The sequence below is a fragment of the Nothobranchius furzeri genome, chromosome 2, assembly GCF_043380555.1.
Source record: "Nothobranchius furzeri strain GRZ-AD chromosome 2, NfurGRZ-RIMD1, whole genome shotgun sequence".
Lineage (NCBI taxonomy): Eukaryota > Metazoa > Chordata > Actinopteri > Cyprinodontiformes > Nothobranchiidae > Nothobranchius > Nothobranchius furzeri.
In genome coordinates, this window is record NC_091742.1 from 87,724,827 (window position 1) to 87,743,289 (window position 18,463).

Below are 18,463 nucleotides of genomic sequence, written 5' to 3' on the forward strand. Positions count from 1 at the left end.
GACATAAACGATTCTGCATCGTAGAAGAGTACGCCATAATCGATTATAGTGGAATGTAGTTTTGTTTTTTTAACGGCGGCACCAGAGCAGCATCCAAATCTGTCAGTGAGCGTCCTCCACTTTTACCTCCGCCTTAATGTGGTACTGCAGGGCTGAGCGTTAGAGTTGTCACCCGAGACCAAATCGGAACCGAATCAGCCCGACCGGTTCTGTTGGATTTGGGCCGTGAATTATGTTAATTGAGCGGGTTGTCACGCGGCACGCTCCGCTCGCTCGATCAGTGACTGAGAGAGAGAGAGAGACACTGCCTGCTCACACAAGAGAGAGGATCGGAGGACGCTCCTCCAAACCGATGATCCAAACACGCGTTATTATTTTCATAATTTAATTATTATTTCTCCTGGAAGCGCTCAGTCAGACTGCTTGTTGTAATGTAGGGAGATCCGGTTTTGGGGAGGGGGCGGGGTCAGTGACAGCGGCTGCAGCGTGATCGTCTGTCTCCTTTATTTAGGGACACGGAGAAGTTAAAAGGAGAGAGAGATAGAAGATAGAAGTTCTTGTTCCACTTTATTCTTTTGTTTCATGATGATAAACTGATGTTAAATTCAGTTTACAGAGAAACTGGGAGGAAGCTTTGGTCCATTTTAGGTTACAGGAGGTCTTGTCTCCTATCTGCTCCTCCAGAGACAGCATGGACATGAGGGTCACATGGTGAGGGTCCCACGGGACAGGTAAGTGGAAAGGTTTGTAGTTAGCTGGTTAGTGAAGGAGATCCATCAGCTGGGTAATTTAATCCTAATCCAGCCCACAGCCTTCTGCTGGTGTTATTATCAGGAAGAATAAAACACACATCTTAAATATTATTGGAAGTGTAGAATTTGTTTTATGTTTTATTATTTTCTGCATCAAACAGAACTTGATTCATTCTCCAACATTTCAGAAATGAACCACTGGGTTCAAAAGAAATTGAGTCAAACATTTCATTTGGTGTTATTTCTGACACCCTTCAACTGTGGCATAAATATCTGACTCTAGAGCTGCTCAGAGACATTAAACACTCATATATGAACCCATTATGTATTTTATTATTACATTATGTGTCCTGTAGGGTTTCAGTACTTTTTTTAGATTTTGTGAGATTTTGTAAAGCGTGTTTTTCTCAGCCTGAGGTGTGGTGTTGAACGAGGAAACAGATGTTTTACTTTGTTAAATCTTCTTAAATGTTTAAAATGTTTTGTCCTAACCTGTTGTGGATGGAGAGCTTTTGAGGGATGGCAGGTTGTGTCAATTACGTTTTAGATTAAAAAAATAAAAAGCAATTATCTGACATCTTCTATTTATCGATGAAAACAAATCAATATGAAATAATCGTGATGCATCGGGATATCGAATCGAATTGAATTGTTGACCCAATAATCGTAATCGAATCGGGAGACAAGTGAAGATTCACACCTCTAGTTATTTATGCTGGATACAGCGCAGAGAGACAAGCCAAGAGCCAAGATCGTGACAGAGCAGGGGGTTTGGTTGGGTAGCGAAGTAGAGCTGGGTGTCATCGGCGTAGCAGTGAAAATGAATATTAAATGTCCTGAAGATATTGCGAAGTGGGAGTAAGTAGATTGTGAAGGGAAGGGGACCTAAGACTGAGCCCTGAGGAACTCCAGAGGTAACTGGCTTGGTGTTAGAGTGGAAGGTGCGCAGTTGGGCAAATTGAGTGCGACTAGATAGATATGATTTGAACCAAGTTTTTGAAATGCTGGTGGTGGATAGTCTAGTACAACTGTGTGTGTGATGGTGTCAACTGCTGCACTGAGATCGAGTAGGATAAGGATGGAAATCTGGCCTGAGTCTGCTGCTAGAAGGAGGTCGTTTGTGATTTTGATCAGAGCCATTTCTGTGCTGTGTTGGGGCGGAAACCAGACTGGAAGACTTCGTAGAGGGAGTTGCTGGGTAGTTGGTTAGCAACAACTGTTTCAAGTATCTTAAGCCCTTTTCAGATAGACATTCTGGAACATTTGTGGACAATTCAATCCGATTTTTAACCGGAACTGTGTTTTCAGACACACCACTTTTGTACCGGAACTTGTCCTTTCGGCTGCGTTCACACAGCATGGAAAAGTTCCAGATGTCTGACGGCGGCGGGGGGTGGGATGGGGGGGGGGGGGGGGGGGAAATCGGACTCATGTTAAGAAGAAGAAGAAAATATCATTTCTATAGCGCCTCTCAAGATAAAAATCACGAGGCGCTTAAGCATAATTCTGTGCACACGAAGACGCATAAGAGACCTGGATGATGAAGCTCAATGGTTAAAGGAATCACTGAAGCGGTGTGAAGCGCTCCGTCGCGTGTCTAGGTGGTACCGTAGGAGGTGAGCTGCCATGGTTCGCCGCATGCTACAGCAGCGGGCTATCTAGGTGTGCACAGCGCCCCCCGGTCCCCTCCTCCTCCCCCTTCCCCTTGTCCGGAACTTTACCTCACCAGTCTGAATCAGCCACCCTGTCCGTAACAAGCCCGGACCTGTTACTAAGGGTTTCGTCCGGATAAATTCCGAAACACGTTATCCGGATGTTTGTATTCAGACACAATGGTCTTACGGACAGAGTCCGGAACATTTCCGTTTTTCATGTTCTGTCCGAAGGGGGCTTTAGAGATAAATGGTAAATTGGAGATGGGGCGAAGGTTATTGAAATTGTTGGGGTCTGAGCCGGGCTTTTTGAGAAACGGGGTTAGAGCTGCACTTTTAAAGGCTGAGGGAACGATTCCAGTCCGGAGGGAGGCATGAATGATGGAGCAAATGAAGGGTAACAGGGATTAGAGGCAGGATTTAACCAGGGAAGATGGGAGGGGGTCAAAGTGACAGCTGGTGGGCTTGGATTTGCATATTAAATCTGAGATATAAGAGGCGTCAGGAACTGAGAAGTCTGAGAAGGATGTGAGATCGTCAGGGGGAAGTGCGTGGGGGTCAGCCGGGCTAAGACTCTGGTGGATTTGGTTGATTTTATGGTTAAAAAAGGAAAGGATGCTATTGCAGGTGTCAGTGGAGTAGAAGTGATGGGGTAGTATAGAGGGAGAATTGAAAATTTGATGGAGGACTGAAAAGAGAGTTTTGGAGTTTCCGTTGTTCTAGTTGATGAGACTGGAGTGGTAATCTGATTTGGTATGAGAAATAGAATCCTTATAAAAAATATTTCAAAATCAAAACTGCAAAAAGCGTAAAGCTAAGACTAAATATCCCCTTACGAGGATGCTGCTTCTAAATCTCTCCCTGAGAACAACTGCTCTCCTGTTCCTGCAACTGTCGCTGCCACTGTCATCTAACTACTTCTAACTGCTTTTGTATATCATTCTAAAAACTGCAAAGCAAAGCATTTTCCATTGTCTAGCATTTTCATGTTGCAAGCACTTTTCAGAGTGAAGCAATTTGCATTACATATATCAGTCAATCACAAAACAGCCAAACAATGTGATCATTGTCTTTTGTAAGATGGTTTCAGGTTCACCCAAAGTTCAAACTCCCCCTCGAAGGGCTTCGCATCCTGTGATGCTTCCTTCAGTTGGCCCACTCCTCGTTTTCACCTGCCTGATTCCACTCGCATCAGCAGGCTCCCGCTTATCTTTACTTCCCATGTGACTTCTCCCATTGTGACCTCTTCCTTTGAGATCTCTTTTATTACCTCCTGTGGTTCTGGCATGCGGGGGCTTGTGACACGCACAAAGATCCTTGGAAGATGGAGGAGTTCAAAGCCCCAGAGATCCACATTTGGATATATAGTAGATCTGTATGTCCAGTTCTGGCCTGATGCAGATTGTGATGCCAGATTACGTCTAAAATAAACATCTTCTTAATGTCCTGTATGGACATCTCCAGGACCTCCAGATATGGGCAAATTCTGGTACAAAGAAGGTTGTTGTGGACGTCCTTCTCATGTCACCCAACACGTCGCAGTGATGTCTATTCCAGGTCATTTCCACACATCCAATCTTTTTCCCTGAAGGTGCAAATTGTGATGCCAGACACATAGATTTAAACAATGTCTTGTCGACGTCCTATGTTGATGTCTCCAGGACCTCCAGATATGGGTTAATTGTGGTCCAAATGAGGTTGTTGTAGGCGTCCTTTTTAGATCATACCCACCAGGTAATCAACGTCTCATAGACGTACAGATCTATCTATCTCACTCTCCAAACTCCAGCTTCTCATCTGAGGAGCTTTGTCAATTCTAACTGGAAGATGGGAGGGTCAATCTTATTTGCCCTGAGGGGATACCCTCGGTTGTAACTGCTTTCAGTAATTTTGTACATAATGCATTGAAAACTAGGTATTTAATCTCAATGGGACCTTCCTAGTTAAATAAAGAATAAACAAAAAATCAAATAAATACGCTGTAGCTGTCTATTGTTGCTAGTTTCTGCCCATTAAGAAACAATAGACAGCTACAGCTTATAAGCCTGACCCTCCCAAATTCCTGTTAGAATTGCCAAAGGTCCTCAGATGAGAAGTGAAACATCTTCAAGAAACCAAATAAGTCCAGTTGCCTTCATCTGAACTCTTTTGGAGGGCCAATTTCCAGCATATTCTCGATTCTGGAACTGCGCTGCTCTGGGTGGCTGCATGTTGGAGTAGCTCTGTTGACTATAAGTTTTGCCTTTTTTGATATTTTTCTTCTAGTTTCTCAAGAAAAACAGTATTTGTTTGGACATTTTACTTTTCTGTTTCTGGTGCTGTGAAGCTTAGAGAATTTTTACTGCTTTTTTTCACTTTTTGAGCATTTGTTATGATGCGTAACCATGGCAATAAGCTGGTTTACAATCGGGAGCAGCTGATTAACATTGGGAAGGCTGAAATAATACCTCAACTGAAACCACAAATCCCAAATGAGCTAAAACGCAAGAAGCGTGGGTGCAGAGCGGGAGCAAAACGGAGACAGAGAAAGAGGAAATTCAAACCATTTCTTCAATCGATCATAATGGGCAATGTGAGATCACTGGCCAACAAGATGGATGAACTCCAAGCCCTTTCAAGGACTCAGCCAGAGTATCGGCAGTGCAGTGTTATGTGTTTTACTGAGACTTGGCTGCAGGACCATATCCCAGATTCCAGCATATCTCTGCCAGGATTCCTGACTGTACAAGCAGACAGAGATCTGAAGAGGAGCGGGAAAAGAAAAGGAGGTGGAGTGGCAGTGCTTGTCAACAACAGATGGTTCCATCCAGGTCACGTTTCAGTGAAATGTCATCTCCGCAGCCCAGATGTTGAACTCTTGGCAGTAAGTTGTTGCCTATATTATTTGCCAAGAGAGTTCACCAGTGTTGTCTTGGCAACTGTTTATATTCCACCTTCAGCCATTGCTGAAAGTGCATGTGATGTCATCAGTTCCGTTGTCGCTAAGCTACAAACCCAGCATCCCAATGCATTTGTGGCTATATCTGGTGATTTTAATCATGCCTCACTCTCTGCTACACTTCCAACATTTCAACAGTCTGTCAGCTGCTCCACCAGAGAAAACAAGACATTGGATTTGTGTTATGCAAATGTAAAGAATGCATACATGTCCAAAACAAGACCTCTTCTAGGACAATCAGATCACAATCTTGTTTTTCTCTGCTCAGAATACAATCCACTTGTTCAGAGGCAACCTGTGACAAGAAGAACTGTGAGAAAATGGTCCCAGGACGCTGAAGAAGCCCTGCAGGGTTGTTTTGAGATGACAGATTGGATGACTCTCTTCCAAGGTTATGAAGAGGACATCAATGCCATGACTGGATGTGTCACTGACTATATAAACTTCTGTGTAGACTACATCATACCCACCAGAACAGTGAGATGCTTCGCTAATAACAAACCCTGGATCACCAGTGAACTGAAGAATCTGCTAAATGAGAAAAAAGAGCCTTCAAGGAGGGAGACAGGGAATTATTGAGGAGTATACAGAAGCAAATGCAGATCAAGATCAGAGACAGCAAGGAGGCATACAGGAAGAAGCTGGAGAACAAACTACAGAGGAACAATATCAGAGATGTCTGGTCAGGGATGAAGAAGATCACAGGCTTCAAGCAGAGGAAGGATTGCACAGATGGCAGCCTGGACACAGCCAATGAACTGAACAAGTTCTTCAATAGGTTCAGTTCAGGAACAAACCCAGCATCCTCCTTGCCTGTCCCCAGCCAGTCAGACATCCCATCCTCCTCTGATCCAACATTTCCTGTCACACGCCAGCTCTTTTGTCCTCCAACACAGTCATGGACTCTTCTGGTTCTATAAATCTGTCTTCAACCAAGTCAGGAGATGCTGCTGCCCCATTTACCTCCCCCTCCCACCTATCTGTCTCTAGAAGTCAGGTGAAGAGACCGCTGGAGAGACTGAACAGGAACAAGGCTGCAGGTCCAGATGGTGTCAGCCCCAGAGTACTGCAACACTGACCGCTACTGGAGATCCTTCCTGCCAACAGCCATTGTAATATACAAGAACTCTTTGATGGCTTGATTATTGTTTGAAACTCCCCACAGTCATGACACTATCTATGAAGCTTTACAAGCACCAAATATTACACTGTCCTCTCAAGTTCCCTTTACTACAATTGTTGCTTTATTTTCATTGTTTTGAGGGATTTTTCCTCAAAAGTGTCATTGTTATGCAGATAGCACCCAGATCTACCTATATATCACCTAATGACTGTAGTCCTCTAGACTCACTCTCAGTGTGTGGCGCAAGTTAAAGTCTCTTTCCGGAGTATTTCTCATATCCGATGGCACTATCTAGCAGCTGACAAGCATATCACACAAATTGTCTCTCAATGTTTTTTTTTTTTTTTTTAAGATGGCGACTTCACGTTTCTTGTTTATAAATGTGCTTCTCTAGCGGACAAACAGAGCTAAAACACATCGTTTTACAAGTATTATTCTCATGTCATGTTGCGTTCTCATATATTTATATTTTAGAGACTTACCCCAAAATTCCACTACCTCCGCTCAGCCCCCGCCTTCCGCAGCCGCTCGCTTCCAAACTCAATTTTTACTGGTACCCACTCTACAACGGCTCCGCTCCGGTGCGGAGACCTGAGGTGCGCAAACAGGCATGCATGGGATTTTAGAGATCTTGCGATACAGCAATGAACACGGAAGTTAGATCCAAACACCCGCTGTGTGGGAGAAGCATCGAAATGAACTGTTTAATCTGCCCATCATTTGTGTTGAGAGATCAGCAGTGCTTGGATCAACAAAGTGTGACTGCTTTGATAGTAGAAACTGTATTTATGGCTTATTTTTGTGCATTTAAAGTTCAGCCGCCATTGATAGTTGTTAAAAGTTGTTAAACCTGTGCATATGAAACAAAAATCGCTTTTTGTTTATCGATTTATTGTGAAATAACGGAAGTTGTGCTTGCTCCCTTTCCTGTTGGGCGGTTGTGATTTCTGTCCATTGACTGCGGAGGTGCTCCGGCGTCCGGCAAAAAAGAATCAATCCTATTTTTGCTGGATGGCGGAACGGCGGGCGGCGCACTGCGCCACACGTCCGCAGTAGTGGAACAGCTCTGATTGACTACAACGGGACCGATTTTGCTGCGGAGTTCGTGCCGGAGCGGAGTGGAGCGGATAGTGGAATTTTGGGGTTACTCTTCCGTGAAAATGTCATCAACTCTGCATCAGCCAAGGTACTTCCTTAAATTTTAAACATGTAAGTGGTAGTCTAACGCTATTGGTTACTTCTATTTGGTCGCTCAGTTTCCTATTGCATGGAGCTCTGTGGGGCAGGGGGCGTGCTTAGCAAAAAATAAAAAAGACGTATTGCTTACATTATATGACAGTATATCCATTCAATTCAAACTCAAAGATAATTTATTAATCCCAGAGGGAAATTATTATGATAAGATAATCACTTTTACAGATTTATGAAAAATCATACATCATTTCTGAAGGGAGAAAACTCTGGAAAGCTACTTCATTAACTGGATGCAGTCTAACTTCCTCCAGTTATACAAAGACAAGACTGAAGTTATTGTCTTTGGAAATAAGAAGGATAGGATGGAGGTTATTGCTCATCTTTGCTCCAGAAGACCAAGGTTAGAAATCTTGGTGTCATAATTGATTCAGACCTGAGCTTCACTGGTTATATTAAGGCCATAACTAGATCAGCGTTTTATCATCAAGAAGCACGACTCAGGGGTCTCATGTCCAGATAAACCCAAGAGAAACGTATTCGTGTGTTCACTTCTAGCACGCTGGACTATTGCAATGGTCTTTTGATGATCAGATTTTTTATTAGCGCTTGATTTTTTCCAATAGTGAAAATAATTATTGTCAGTTTAGCAATTCTTCAAAGCAGAAACAAAATAAAATCAAGATAAAAACACCAACCTTATTTTTTTATATAGTTTCCAGGTTTACGGTCCCTTTTCTCTCACTGGGTGAATATTTCCACTCCAACTAAACTTGCCCTGTCCTGGATGAACGTCTCACTAATTTGCAAGTTTCGCTATACTAATAATACGCTTTAAATAACAGAACCAATTTGTCCTTGTCATGTGGTTGTTTAACTGCAAACAAATCACACTGAGTTGCATGTGCTGGGACTCAGGAGAGGAGCTGAGCAGCAACCAGCCAGGGAAACTCTGATTTCTTCCTTGTTAAGAATCAAAAGGGGACCAAAACATCAGCTAAAAACACAGAAAAGGTTTGCTTTCCTATTTGTTTTTGACATGATCAATAAATCACAAACTAACAATGAATTTGAATGAATTTTAGAGATGCTTTGGGTAGTTAATTCAGTTGGCTTATTTGTATAAAATAAGTCCTTAAACCAACAAATAGGTTATTTACTTCACTGCTCTTTTATTTTAATTAAAGGTGAAATTAATAGGATGACTATAGCTTTTATAGCTACTTAGGAACTCTACGTGAGAACTCAAAAAGGGCAGAAAAAGATGATAGTGCTAAAACTGGGGTTATAAATGCATTTCCTTTGAAAACTAACACAAATACATAAATGCAGCCAGAATGTAAAGGATGGATGAGTACAAATAAATGTGTGAAGATTTGACAGACTTTTGTGTCATCTCTAGAAATGTCGGGAAACATCTCATCACCCTGGAGCGTCTCCGTTCTTCGTCCTAACCTCTCCAACCTCGAGCATCCTTTAGAATTGTATTGTTTCATCTATGCAGAAAGTTCCTTCATCTTCACCTCTTTCATCATCACGAAGATCATCATCCTTCTCCCTTTGAGCTTCTTTATCCTTTACATTGGTCTACAGCAGTGGAACTGGAAGCTCTCCTCTTCCTCAGCAATGATGAGTCACTCTGACTGCTTCGCCTATAACGTAGTCATGATCGAGCTTGTTGGGGTCTGTGGTTGCTTCTTGTGTTTCTTTGGCATCATCACTGAAACACACAACATTTTGATTGTGGGGTTTTACTTCTTTTGTTTCACCTGGAGTGGAGAGACGTTCTTCCATGTCCTGACCTGTGTGGAGCGCTACCTGGCAGTTGTTCATCCCATCATCTACTTGAGCCTGAAAAACCAAAGATGGATCAGAATCCAAATCATCACCATTGGCGGAATTTGGCTGCTGTGCCTTGTCATTATGCCTTTGGTGATGATGGAGACCGTTTGCCTGGTCCTGAGTTTCTGCGTTATGGTCACATCCCTACCAGTCATTTTCTTTTGCAACATCTCTATTCTCCTGGTTTTGATTCGTCCAGTCCCAGGGGAGCGATGTGGGTGTAGTAGTAGGGTGACAATGCGGAGGGCATTCTACAGCGTCATGGTCATTCTGGGAGTGCTGACAGTCCGGTTTGCTTTGGGTCTCATCTGGTTAGTGCAGGAGGCATCAGAGCAAGCTGAAACTTGTTTGTTGATGACGTCTGATGTCTGGTTTGACCTGCCCAGCAGTTTGGTGTTGCCTCTGTTGTTTCTCCACAGGGCAGGGAAATTAGTGTGTTGTTAGAACAGCTGTTGATGAGTACCACAAGAAAAACGGACAGAAAACTTACCAAATCATTACTGTTTTGCAAATATGAAGAAAAAAATAAAGAACAAATCAGTACTCTTCATTCATTTTGAATAAAAAGGGTATATGAAACAACGTATCTATGTGATGTGATTTATTTTCATGATTCAAATAAAAACACCCCAAAGCAGGTCCCTGAGGTCCAGTGACCAAAGTCTACTGGTTGTGCAGCACCAGGCTAAAGACCAAAAGTGACAGATCATTGCTGCTGTGGCCCCCAGACCCTGGACCTCTCTCCCCCTGAGCCTGAGATCAGTGGATGGAGCAGTGAGAGCCCTAAGAAAGTAGAGTCGTTGTTGTGTCGTCTTCATAAGACATTTGGTGTTATGTCCATGTGAGGTCCTCTGACATGTTTGTGCCTAGGAACTTGAACTGTGGCACCCTCTCCACCTGCTCCTCGTTTATTGTGAGTGACTTGTGCTCCACCTTTTTCCTTCTTGGGTCAATGATGATTTCTTTGGTTTTGTTGGTGTTCAGGGTTCAGCTGTATACCAGTCCACCAGCTGCTGCACTTCTTCCCTGTCTGCTGACTCATATCCCTGTCTGATCAGGCCCACCACAGTTGTATCATCAGCAAACTTAATGATGGAGTTGGTGTTGTGGGTGGGCTTACAGTCATGTGTACAGAAAGGGACTTGATGTGCAGCACTAGTCTTTCCATGAACGTTATAATGAGAGGTTTTAAATCTACAGGCCTGAAGTTGTTGTGGCTCGTTATTGAAGACTTTTTGGGTATGTGTACTATTGTGGAGGTACCAATGTAGCTCAGCTGCACAGTCACGTAACACCCTTCCTGCATTTTGTCTGAAAATGGGGGTACTGTCAAAGCAGTCCTGTAACTCTTCTGATGCTACTTCCGGCCACACCTAAACCACTCTGGTCTCTGGTTTTGCTTTTCTGATGAGTGGTCTGTATGCTGGAGGTAAAAACTGGGAGATGTGGTCGGACTGACCTAGGTAGTGAGAGCTGTTGCTCTAAAACACTGCTATAAACATGATCAAGTCCATTTCCACCTCTTGTTACGTTGGTCCTGTTGGCGCAGTGTGTGGTGCAGCCTGCTAGCTGAAGTGAGTCCTCTGGGACAGTTGGATGAATCCACATCTAGAACATCATGACACAGCTGTCCAGCATTTCCTTTTACACAGATATGGTGAGATCTAATTCCTCCATTTTGTTTGGTAGTGATCCTACCTTGCTAGGAAGAGACTTGGCAGTGGAGGTGTGTGTGGAGCTCGTGCTAGCCTAGCATGTATGCTGGCTCGTTCGCCGCCTCTGTTGCCTCACAGCAGGAAGAGTAATCCATGGAGACCCGGTGTTCTTGTGGTCTCGTTTGGGAAGTCAGAGTGATCGACTACGCCGCTGATTTGTTTCACACTGACGCCGATTAGCTCGTCTCAACTGTATTTCAGGTTCAAATAGCCAGATGTTGCACTCACTAGTAAATAAACAAGAATACAAGTTAAAAATAGCTGCTTTATGAGCGCTGAGCCACTGCATGTAAACGTGTCGCCATCTTAAAGTTCTGTTACTCATCACACACTGGAGAAATTCATCTCTGTATCCGGCCCATCCTCGTGGGGAGCAGTGAGCTGCAGCTGTGGCAGGAACTATTTTATGGTTTAACTCTTCAATCCAACCCCTTAAAGCTGAGTGTCACCAGGGAGGCACTGGGTCTCATTTTTAAAGTGGTATTACCCGACCTGGATTTGAACCCCGATCTACCAGTCCTAGGGTGGACACCACCACTAAGAGTACAACATTGTTGCAATATTATTGCCATTTTAATTAAATAGGAACTTATTTTATCTAATTACGTGTGGGCATGCACTTTAATTCTGTAAATACATACAAGCTGACTTTATATGTTGAATTGTGATAATAAATAAAATAATCATTTTTGTGTTTTCATGACTTTCGGTCAATATAAGTTCCTGTTTGCAGCTGAATTGTGGTTCCAGTGGTATCATTTTACCCGGCCAGTGTGTCATTCAGACATCGTTTTTGCAATGCAAATGAATCCATTGATTTGAAAAAAGCGACAGAAAGGTGGCGTGTAGCTTTAGAAGACATCAGCTCCGGAATAATCTGAGTGAACAACCAACGGTGAAGAGCCGCAGAAGACGGAAGCTCATAAAAATATCAGATCAGGTTGGTGTTCAGCTTGTCTTGGGGAAAAAAAAAATTAAAGAAGCTTTTTTTTCTCCCAACTGGGTATTTAGCAGAAACTAAACTAGAAAAAAAAGGAAGTATTGGAAGCTCACTAAACCAACGATCCATTAAAAGTCATAAGGAAATAATCAGGAAGTCATTCTGCATATTTTAAATAAAATGTTTATCTGATAGACAAATTTAGAATTAAATGAAGCAGAAACTGCAGCTGTGCTTTCTAAACTCCTTAAGTTTCTTTGGACTTTAGAGACTGCTTGATAACCGAAATTCTTTAACATGCACACTTAAGAAAACATTTGTTGTTTTGTTTGCAATAATCTGGTTGGGAAGAAGTTTACATTGGAACAGATGTCCTCAACTAGATGGGTGGCGGTCACTTCTCCTTTTAGACTGGCCAGCGAGGGGCTTGGTTACTGTTTACCACCAGAGAGTCCTCGAGGTTGTCAACAACCACAGCCAATAGATAGAAGTTATTACTTTGACCCCTAAGAAGCCACGGAATATGTTCCTTTTACTCCAATATTGGTGAAGCAGTCTAAGCTAACATTGAGCTAGCTCAGGAAGTAGAGCGGGTTGTCAAGTAACTGGAAGGTTGTAGGTTCGATCCCGGCTCTTGTTAGAGAATGCTGTTGTTGTGTCCTTGGGCAAGACAGTTAACCCACCTTGCCTGCTGGAGGTGGTCGTAGGGACCGGTGGTGCCAGTGTCAGTGTGCCCCAGGGCAGCTGTGGCTACATCGTAGCTCATCCCCACCAGCGTGTGAATGACTAATTGTGTTGTGAATTGCCTTGGGGGTTGTAGGACCCTAAGAAGGCTCTCAGGGCTGCCAACTTTTGAACATTTCAAAGAGTGAGACGGGGTCATGGGGATGGGAGCGGACAACTCGGCGACTGTTTTAGAGCGGGGGGGGGGATTAATATTGAGACTTTTTGTGCTCTACATTTTATTTATTTATTTCAACTCCGTAAGGAAGATGATTAGAGCTACTGACAAGAAAAAAATAAAGAAAAGAAAGATAATTCTTACTTTTTTCTCAGAATTCTGACTTTTAATCTTGGAATTCTTACAGGGAATTCTGGGAAAAAAGGCAAAATTCTTTTTCTTTTCTTTCTTTCTTTTCAGTGACCCTAATCCTCTTCTGTACCTCTGACTTTACAGAGGGAACTGACCTTTGTTTAAAATTTTTTTTTTTTTGTGTGGAAAATTTAACATCAAAGTCTCCTGAACTTCTTCACATTATCTATCTATCTATCTATCTATCTATCTATCTATCTGTCTGTCTGTCTGTCTGTCTGTCTGTCTGTCTATCTATCTATCTATCTATCTATCTATCTATCTATCTGTCTGTCTGTCTGTCTGTCTGTCTGTCTGTCTGTCTGTCTGTCTGTCTATCTATCTATCTATCTATCTATCTATCTGTCTATCTATCTATCCATCCATCCATCCATCCATCCATCCATCCATCAGCAGTAAAGAGTTACAGCTACATGACACAAATGGAACTTTTAATTATAAAGAATCTAAATTATTTAAATTTCCATCTGGGGGGGTGGGAAATATCATGTCATTCATACAATTACCAGTTATTATTTCCTGCCAAGAAAAAAACAATCTATCATGTTAAGCTAACTTCATTGATGTAATTGCATCCACTAAACAGGATTATGTTCATGTGGGTCATCAGCATGAAGTTATTGAAGTTTTCAAAGCAAACATGGCTGGAATCAGTTTTACTGTAATCTGTGTCTCTAAGTGTGTGTGCTGCTGTAATAAGTGGATGTCCCCTCTGTGGGACTAATACAATCTACTCTCTTCTATTCCATTATTTCATATCAGCCAGTAGGGGGAAAAAACGTTTGAGGAATTTTGGCCTTTCCAGGCTTCGGTACAAGTAACCTGGTTATAGAGGAGGGTTGTCTCACAAACAGGTGAAGCGGTGAATTAAAACATTAGGATTCCTAATGTTTTAATTCACCACGTCACAAACTAATGTAGGAGAGGGAACGTGTGAGTGAGTCACCACGGTAGGAAGCCCAGCTTGCTGTGAGCGAGAGTAGCGAGTGATCTGTGGCTGATGAGTGAAAACCAAAGAAAAACATTCGGGACTGAAGCTCCGTCAACTATCGGCTGGCCGCGCGGCTACATTTCTAAACATAGCATGTCATTTTGGCGGCGTGCGCAGCCGCAGCTCACGGTTCTGGTAGAACCGGGCATGCCCGTCCCATCTACAGCAGGTGGAGCTCGCCGCTCCGCTCATCTCACAACCAGACCGGAGAAATGCACATCGGCTTGGATTATACAGACGGGATTCTGTGTGTGAAATAACACCAGTTAAATTAATACTTAAGTGTTGTTTGTGTGCATGTTGTTCAGTAGCTAATGCTATAATTAATATCATCTGTTTTCTTCATAAGCCCTACACACTGTGCGTGATGCGCGTTTGGGGAGCGCAGGCGCTGGTTTAGCGTGAGAGATTGGAGGTGTGGCGTGAGAGCGTGTGAAGAGGGTCAGATGCGAGTTTCTCACGCTCAGTGCGTGAGAGTTGGCAGCTTTGGGCTCTTTACAAATACTGACCATTTACCATAGCTAATCATTAAATAGAAGCAAATTGCCCGCTCCAAAAAAATATCAAGCTACTTTATAAATTACCAACAAGTTGCTATTACAGTGAAATGTATTTGTGAACTGAATAATGAGTCAAACCCACTACTACTATTACTTCCTCAACTGGCTTCTCTCGATGTGGAGGAGCAGCGGTTCTACTCCAGCCCCTCCCGGATGACCGAGCTCCTCTCTAAGGCAGAGCCCAGCCACCCTGCGAAGAAGAGAGAAATAAAAAAACAAAGTTAAATACACGAGTTTCACAGCAAAGGGTCTGAATACTTAGGACCATCCGATATTTCAGTTTATCTTTAATAACTACACACTCATTTATAAAAGAGACTGCAGTACCCAAATTTGACCACACACTGTTATTCTTATTTTATTTTACATATTGCACCTTTACATTTTTTATGTCATAGTACACTTTGCAGATTTTCCCATCATTGTGCGACTGCCTGCAATAATTATGGGCTACTTCGTGTTTTGTTTTCCCAGGCATGTTAGCGAACGTCTCGTCAAGCAGCAATGAAACATTTCTTCATTCCCACGATTCTTCAGCCATGTCCAAGCTCCCATTAGACCTTCTGTGCTTCATCTCTGGACCAAGCTCCTACATGGTTTCAGCATACTTTCTGACCAGCATTCTCCTACTCCTCCCCCTCTCCATCTTCATCCTCCGCCATGGTGTCCAACAATGGAAGCTCAAGCGCTCTACGTCGTTAGCAGCTACGATGAGTCACACTGACTGTTTAACTTACCACATGGTCACTCTAGAGCTGACTGGTGTCTTTGGGTTTTGTATTAGCTCTATAGGTATGTATGGCAAAATGTACCATGTGTTTTTGGTGGGGTTGTATTTTTTTTCGTTCACCTGGTTTGGAGAGGTGTGTTTTCATGTTCTGACCTGCATGGAGCGCTATCTGGCCGTTGTACACCCCGTTACTTACCAGAACCTGAAAAGTGACAAAGGAATTAGAACGAGGAACCGAATCACTGTCGGTGTCTGGCTCTGGTGTTTTGTGGGGATCAGTGTGATGATGGAAAAGTTTTACAACGTTTTAAATTTTGTCTATTTATTACTAGCCCTGACTGTTGTCTCCTTCTGCAGCATGTCAGTTCTCTGCGTTCTGATTCGTCCAGGGCCATGTGACCAGGGCAGGGGCATCAAGAGGATTGGCCAATCAAAACTGAGGGCGTTTTACACCATTATATCCATACTGGGTGTACTGGTGCCAAGGTTTGTCTGGTGCCTGGCTTGGGCCATTCAGTTTATGGCAAAGGAAAATCTGAATTGTTTGCTGATGACAGCTGACCTTTGGTTTAACATACCCTGCAGTCTGGTGCTACCTTTGCTTTATCTCCATCGAACAGGGAATTTAATGAGCTTCAAGAAAGGCAGCCAATAAGTGAAGATGAAATGTTTAAGGGGGTAGTGAATGTCCAAGTAGAAATCTGCATGTGTGCCAGAACGCACTGCCTCGAACAGTTAGGCTCTCTCCATCAGTAGTGGTTTTGAAAACAAGGCTGAAGACCTACTTTTATGATTTGGCTTTTGACTCTATGAGTTAGCTATTGCTGCTGTTTCACATGCTCTTACCTGTCATTTGAGCTTGTTGGTTTTAATTGTGTCTGCTGGTTTTATCTGTTTCATTCTTCTGATGTACGGCGCCTTGGTGCCATGCTCCGTGCCCGTAAGGTGCTTTACAAATAAAGTAGAGTTGCCCTTTATTTTGTATTTGTGTATTCTGTCCATCGTAATAATGAATGATAGCATCACTACTGAATGCATTCCTATTCTGTAAATTTCACTTGATTTTTACTGTGTAAAACAAATACAGACAGCATGTTTTTTCTTACATTTTATGCAGTAGAAGCAATCCATTTGGACCAGAACCTCTCACCAAAAAAAAAAAAACAGTTCCTTCCCCTCTGCAGTCAGATTCAGGAACGACAACCTGTCCATCCCAGCTTCTTTGTGTCAGTCACATGACCCTGGGTTGTGATTGCACCTGAACTGACCCGCTCTGACCAGTACCTACACTGACGTGCATAACTTTGTTGCTTCTCTAATAATTGATTGATTGTGGGTGGGCTTACGGTCATGTGTACAGGAAGGGACTTGATGTGTTGCAGCACTAGTCTTTCCATGAACGTTATAATGAGAGGTGTTAAAGCTACAGGCCTGAAGTTGTTGTGGCTCGTTATTGAAGACTTTTTGGGTATCGGTACTATTGTGGAGGTACCAATGCAGCTCAACTGCACAGTCACGTAGCACCCTTTCTGCATTTCATCTTTGAAAATGGATCAGTGGGTACTGTAAAAGCAGTCCTGTAACTTCTCATTGTATTTATTTCTTAATTCTAATTCTTGCTTATCATTCATTTTCATGCACCAAGTACCACAGCAACTTCCTAATGGGATTCTCACACACATGGCGCTAAAACCCTTCTGATTCTGACATGAGTATGAGACACATGTTGTTTTCTTTCTGCACATTTAAAATCTACACAAACAGTAACAAGTGTGAATTTATACCTTAATCAGAACAAGTGTGTCCCTTGAATGATGGGTGAAAGCAACAGAATAAATATGTTAAAAACATTTTGCATGAATTCAAATCAGCTATGTGCTTTTCTGTTTTATTAGGACTAGTATTTTAATCACACCTGGGACTGCCAATACTACAAAATAATCCTTGTGTTATTTATTACACTCTTTTAGGGAGCAAGCAAAGATGGTTTGCACATAATGCAAATAATATTCAGACAAACAAAAAAAATAAAACTTAATTTTTGAGTCTTTACAGTTTTTTCGGGGTCTTGTTCACAAGTGAGGGAAAACTGGAGCATGAGATCAGTAGGCGGATTGGTGCTGCATCAGCAGTGATGCGGGGCGTCGTACCGGTCTGTTGTGGTGAAGAGAGAGCTCAGTCAGAAGGCGAACCTCTTGATTTACCGGTCAATCTATGTTCCTACCCTCACCTATGGTCATGAGCTTTGGGTAGTGACCGAAAGAACGAGATCGCGGATACAAGCGGTCAAAATGAGTTTTCTCCGAAGAGTGGCTGGGCTCTCCTTTAGAGATAGGGTGAGAAGCTCGGTTATTCGGGAGGGGCTCGGAGTAGACCCGCTGCTCCTCCACATCGAGAGAATCCAGTTGAGGTGGCTAGGGCATCTGGTCAGGATGCCTCCTGGACGCCCCCCTGGTGAGGTTTTCTGGGCACGTCCAACAGGGAGGAGACTTAAAGGTAGACCCAGGACACGGTGGAGGGACTATGCCTCTCACCTGGCCAAGGAACGCCTTGGGATTCCCCCGGAGGAGCTGGCCCAAGTGGCTGGGGAGAGGGAAGTCTGGGCCTCTTGCCTTAGGCTACTGCCCCTGCGACCCAATTCTGGACAAGCGGATAAAAATGGGTGGATGGATACAGTTTTTTTGGATTGCTTGCAGACTAAAATTAAAAGTAGTACAGTATTAGCAAAACCTTACACTCAAGAAACAAAACATCAGCCCATATTTGCACATCTTTAAGCACATTGTCGACCTCACACTTGTTGCAAAAGTCTACACACAATGATTTGCAAAACACTAAACACACTTAACATTTGGTCTTCAAGCACAATGGAAAGAGTATTCAGTAACTTTTATAAGACAGGCCATTGCGTCATTACCAGAGGCAGCGTTAGGCCC

The 18,463-nt window shown here is 43.0% G+C and overlaps 1 protein-coding gene across 1 annotated transcript; it reads left to right on the top strand.

Moving 5' to 3' along the window:
- The first annotated feature begins 191 nt into the window (after positions 1-191).
- On the top strand, positions 192-16,613 carry LOC139066137 (uncharacterized). The gene is made up of 2 exons (XM_070548155.1): positions 192-731; positions 15,272-16,613. Exon 2 carries the CDS (start codon positions 15,274-15,276, stop codon positions 16,180-16,182), a length of 909 nt encoding a protein of 302 aa, XP_070404256.1. The 5' UTR covers positions 192-731; positions 15,272-15,273; the 3' UTR covers positions 16,183-16,613.
- Positions 16,614-18,463: the final 1,850 nt, after the last annotated feature.

What these genes read in the sequence shown, in the direction of transcription:
- LOC139066137 (XM_070548155.1), top strand. Translation starts at nt 15,274, where the DNA reads ATGTTAGCGAACGTCTCGTCAAGCAGCAATGAAACATTTCTTCATTCC.